The sequence below is a fragment of the Acyrthosiphon pisum genome, chromosome A1 (genome assembly GCF_005508785.2).
Source record: "Acyrthosiphon pisum isolate AL4f chromosome A1, pea_aphid_22Mar2018_4r6ur, whole genome shotgun sequence".
In the NCBI taxonomy this organism is placed as follows: domain Eukaryota; kingdom Metazoa; phylum Arthropoda; class Insecta; order Hemiptera; family Aphididae; genus Acyrthosiphon; species Acyrthosiphon pisum.
In genome coordinates, this window is record NC_042494.1 from 168933584 (window position 1) to 168939378 (window position 5795).

The window sequence follows — 5795 nt, forward strand, 5'->3', positions numbered from 1 at the left end:
GTATCAGGCCGGTTGAACATTAAAATAACCTAATATAATATAAATGGATAAAATAATAGTGAAGATAAATTTATCTAACGGAATCATACTTTTTGTGAGTCACCAAACTGCCTGGGCTTACAACGAATTGTTTGTGGAATGGTGAAATACTGAACAGACTTTTGTATATTAAAACTTAATGCTTCAATTACAAAATCTTTACCTAAAAATATTATAATAACAATTAATGAAATAAATAAATTTATAATGAATGCATATATTTTGTGAATATAACGAACATTTAGGATTATTCTTTAGAAGAGGTTCGTTTACTATATTTAATAATATATCAGGTCTAGATGCTATTATTGGCAAACGCACGTGTTCCATTAATTCTGTCAAAAAGTCTTTTCTCTGATCCAAATCCTTTTTTACCCATTTAATAACACTTTCAAATACCTAAAAAAATAAAATAAAATTTTAATTTTAATGTCTCAAAACTTTAACATTTAAGATCATTGGCGTTTCTATCTAAATATTCCAAAATGAACATATTTATTTGTTAAACCACCCATTAGTGTATTATTGGGTCATAAATATATAATAAATATATATATATTTAACAAGCTATGGAATATTTATTAGATTTTTATGGTATCTATTTTTATTAATGTCAATACGTTAATAACTTTCCATGTGCGTATTATTATTAAATTATTTGTAATAATTTTTATAGGTGGTTTTATCATATTTATTATATATTATTTTTTATTTATAAATACAATATAAGCACATGAACAGGTATAGCAGAAAGTTCATATTTGGGATCGGATTTAATCGGATCGCCATTATTAAATATGGGTTAAGTGGATCTAACACAAATTTTTCAATAGCAAATCGATACGTTGTACAATATTATACCTCGATTACAACAAATAGAGGTACCTATACTATAGTACGTTAAAATTTATCTGGCCAATGGTAAAAATGTGCTGGTTCATTCTATTTTTCGGTTTATCTGCGGTTAGTCGTATTCTGTATATCCCTGTGGCTACCGATTACTGTTTAATATGTTTAATTGTGTGAAACATAAATATTATTCGGATTTATAGTTGTTGGTAATCGGTAAAAAACGGCAGATACAAATCTTCACGATATAAACAAAAAGATAAAACAATAAAATTATAATTTTAAAGGTACACAACAACAACAATATATTGTAATTTATATCAGCGTTATATCATAGAATATTCCCAATTATTTGTTTGAAATTGGTGTTTTTTTTTTTTTATTTAAATATATTCAATCTGTTTACAATGAAAAACAATAAGTAATAAGGATAACATAGAAAAATTTACAAAACATGAATAACGTGAAGAGGAGACCGTTCATCAACAGAACCTCAGAAATTTTTGTTTTCAACTTTTTAAGGAGATCTCTAGACCAGTTTCTTTTTAATCGACGGTGAATTTGTGGTAATGTGAGAGAGGACATATTTTGAATGAAGGGGTTTTATGTGATTTGTTAATTTTGAATGGAAACTTTTGTAGTGGATTTTCGCAAGCTCGTTTACTGTTTGTATTTTAAGGTCATTATGGAGGGATAGATATACCAAATTTGAATGCCGTATGACCATATAGCATATTATATTATACTAGAGAATATGAGAATGCTGTACAAATTTACCAGGCAAATGATATTTTACCCCAAAAAATGTTGTGTGGCCTCTCTAATCATATTCAATTAAAAGTGCCTATCACGAATTGCAAAAATATATCTCTTTTATAAACTACTGACAGTAAATACAAATACATTAATTATTATACTAAGAATATTTTCTTTTTTCTAATGACATTGTACGCAAGTAATAGCCAATAAGTAGTTAAAAGTAAATAAATATAAATTGTTTGAATTTTGAACATAAAAATAAAGCAAATGCTGTGTTAATTTTGATACATTAAAGCAGTAAAGCTTATTTTTCTATAACTCTGCAATATCTATACTCATTTAACAATAATTATTTATAAACTTAATTCACAGGATAACAATTTTTTTTTGTATGACTGTTCAAGAATGTTCAATGAAAAAGTCATATATTTATATGTAAGCTCTTTGTGTTTAGTTGACTTTCCATACAATAATTACTGACATTGCAGTTTACTTACTTTTTCTTCATTTGGAACAGCAAGGTCATTACATGAGATAATCTTAACCATATCTTCGAAAGATAATGATAGAAACTCATCACTTTTAACCACTTCCCTGAAAATAATTGTTACTAATTATTATATAGAAAATGTGTTACTGAATAATATAAAGAATAAAATTAATTAAATCATACAGAAACTGTTTTTTTATCAATGTTTCAGAACTCGCTAACAATTCCGTAAAGTTATGTAAACGAGCGAACGCTCTGATACCAAGACAGTTTGATGCATCCAACTGTTTTTGTAAAAACTCAATACATGCACCATTTACGAACTCTAGCTGTAAGAGGTTTGAAGCTGGTAATAAATCCTTGAAAAATCAACAATAATACATTTAACATAATGTTTTATTTAAAATCAAGTTTTGAGTTATACCTGTACATTTTCTTTTGTGACTATAATTTCGCCCGTATACATATAATCCACTAATAGTTGGAAGACGGTAGAATCTAATTTTCTTATATTAACGGTGTTGTTGCCGGTTTTACAAATTTTTCGAGATTCTATACAATTTTAAAATATATTTTATATTTTAGTTGTGACCTGTAATAACACTTTTCCACTAAACTACTGCCCGATTTCTATAGAGAAGGAGACGAGGGGGGTTAAAGGGGTGTATTATATTAATAAAAATGACTTAACAGAAAAATCTCTCAAGCCTCGTTGATATGTCAATTTTGAAAATTGGGCTATAATTTGACCTGCAAAATGTTCTCTTCTTTTATATAAAAAGAACGAAATCTGACTAGTATGCGGATGGCGTGGCGAGAATATTTCATGTAAGTTATGTTTTTGTACCAAAAAAGTGACTGATCTTACGCCCTTAATAATAATATAACTAATGCTCTCATCAAAATAATTACTGAACATTTCACGGAAATATGGACTAGCAGCCATTAAAACATTTTTATGACCAAACGTTGCACATCCATCATCAGTTTCAAATCTAATATCACACAAAACTTCATTTCTAAAAAAAAAAATGTATTACTGATGTTTATTTTAAATGAAGGTATAATCACTGTCATCATACTTTCGCAGAGATTGTAAGTCTTCCAGTATTCTGACTGAGTGAGAGTTATTTCTAAAATTTTTTGGTTCACATTCTTTGGATGTCAGATCTTGCTTTGGATCACTTTCACATGATGAAGTCTGTAAGGCGTCCATTTCTATTACTGAAATAACACCTTTAAAATTATTTTAAAATTGTGATACATTTTTACATTCTTCATTAAATCTTATAATAGGTACATTGTACAACTACATTTTAGTAGGTACCGAAGGACTGTAACAAAAATTAGAAGGATCAAGGAACCAAATACCTAACACGAAATTATCGTAATAATTCGATTGACAAAAACCTAAAATAACATTTAATAAAATATAATTTCATAAAATATGACCGATTTTTATTCAAAAACATGTAAAAATTCATAAAAGTCCAAAAAAAAGCACTAAAAACTAAATAATTGCTAAATATGAAAAAAAATTTTCTCAGCTGTATTTCTCATAAGAAATATGCAATGCTATAAAACCCCAACCATGGTAATTACTAATTTATTATAAATATAAAAAATTGTGGAAACGAATTATATTCATAATGATATTCAATGTTTCTAGATTCTTGATTGTATGCATAATATATCAGGCGTGTATTTTCAGCTCTTAAATGTTTAACTCTAAAACTTTTACATACCTACCGTGTTAAAATTGTTACCAGACAATAATATTACAGGTACCTATACCAGATTCCATTATTTAGTTTATGTATATGTGTAATTTATTGTTCTATACAAAATGACTTTTTTTGGTATAGTTATGTTTATAACTACAGTGCCCACAGTACCTTAGAAAATAAAACTCAATATAAACATAATATAGTAACATAGTGTATGTATAGTATAGTACAGTACATTTATAACTAATTCATTTATTAAATATCAAAATCAAAATTAGCATTATTTAGCTTACGTAGCATTTTATGTAAGGGATGATTGTGTCCATAGGATGTGTAGTGGGTTGGTACTTGAAAGAGGGAGTGCTTTCTGGAGAAGAAGGAAGGGATTCGAAGACTTACGTTGGAGAGGAGATCAGGATATTGATTGTACATTAGATTTAAAATACAAACTTGGCGCATTCATTTTTCATTCATTTTTTTTTTTTTTAAAGTAAGTACCTACCTATATTTTTATTGTTATTAACATATTACGATTTGTCTATATAGACGCCTGACCACGGTATAGGACATAGGTACGTAATGTATGATCGACCATGGTCGGGCGTCTAAGAAAATAGCAAATATTATTGAATTTAATCAATTTTTAGAATATGTATTTTCTTACCCTATTTTGTATTTATTGTGGTTGAATTCAAATCAGTACAGTAACTAGTAAATTATAAAATTCCTATCATTCTGATGTCGAATTTCGATGCACAGTTCACACGGACTATATTATATAGGTAATAGTTATAGTACTGAATGACGACTGTGGCAATTTGGAGTCTGGACCTTGGGAAGTGATACTGGATGGTCTCTACTTGCTATATTGCTAGACTGAAGAAAAAATCTACAAACATATTAATTAGAAAACGTTTTATTTTTTTTTTTATACGAATACACCTTGATATTTATTATAATATGTTATCTTGTTTGCTTAGTAGGTAAGAGATTATCGTACTTATTTTTTCGAGTGCCATTTTTGTGTATAAATGATAAGTCGGTTTCATCAGTTATGGCGTAGGTACTATAATGTACCTACCATTTATGAAATTGAACTATTTAAAATGTAATAATATTTTTTTTAGATATTATTACCAGGCCACAATATTATACGATTCCTGATTCCTTTATTTAGTTTATGTCTATGTGCAGTGTCGACCTGGCACACAAAAGGCCCATGGATCAGTTTTTTTAAGGGGCCCCATCATGAAATACAAAATTTACTTGACATTTTGGGGAAAAAATTCCCACCACCTTTCTTCCTTTAAAAATGCATTTATTCAAATTCTGATTTATAGAATTATTTAAGTAGGTATACCTAAAGACACTATATTCAAATTCCTGATATTTATGGTACTAATATTAGTGTCCTGTGGCTATACAAACTTCTATTTTTCAAATGAGAATCTCCATGTTTACTGCAAATTATTTACCGGATTATGTTCTTGTGAATGTAGATGTATCTAAATGTACGTCTACATTAATTTTTTTACATTGTTAAAAGTAAAAAAAGAGGATTCCAATTTTAAAAACAGAAGTTTGTATTGTAAAACATCATTTTTAAATGGTATAAAAAATCTCAAAGTATTCAAAAATCTTCTAGAGTATTTAGAAATTTTAAAAATCAGAATTTGAATATAATATGTACAATTTAAATAAAAAATAGAGTGGGTATAGGTACTTAAAAAATCACTACGTATAATATTAACGCAAAGCCTAACGAGGGGAATCATTCGTTAATTAATAAACTATGAAATTATTGAAATATTTTAAACTACAAAATAATAAATAATAATTATTAATTACATAGAAAGAAAATTACGAAAACCAAAATTACATTTATATTGCCTATATAGAATTTTATCTTTGAAGACAAATCCATAAGCTAC

General features: G+C 27.5%; 3 protein-coding genes across 12 annotated transcripts in view; 1 reads left to right on the plus strand and 2 right to left on the minus strand.

The window, feature by feature from the left end:
• LOC100570512 (ring canal kelch homolog) overlaps nucleotides 1–5795 on the minus strand; it is a 278429-nt gene that overhangs the window by 258309 nt on the left and 14325 nt on the right. The window lies entirely within an intron of this gene.
• LOC100158704 (kelch-like protein 3) overlaps nucleotides 1–5795 on the plus strand; it is a 255214-nt gene that overhangs the window by 214548 nt on the left and 34871 nt on the right. The gene's annotated exons all lie outside the window — the stretch shown is intronic.
• LOC103310233 (ring canal kelch homolog) overlaps nucleotides 2696–5795 on the minus strand; it is a 5268-nt gene continuing 2168 nt past the window's right edge. Inside the window, exons 2-4 of the mRNA XM_016806743.2 lie at nucleotides 4529–4753; nucleotides 3220–3361; nucleotides 2696–3156 (exon numbers count right to left, since the gene is read on the minus strand). Of these exons, the coding sequence (XP_016662232.1) occupies nucleotides 2805–3156; nucleotides 3220–3353 (486 nt within the window). The 5' untranslated portion in view covers nucleotides 3354–3361; nucleotides 4529–4753 and the 3' untranslated portion in view covers nucleotides 2696–2804. The remainder of the gene's footprint in view (nucleotides 3157–3219; nucleotides 3362–4528; nucleotides 4754–5795) is intronic.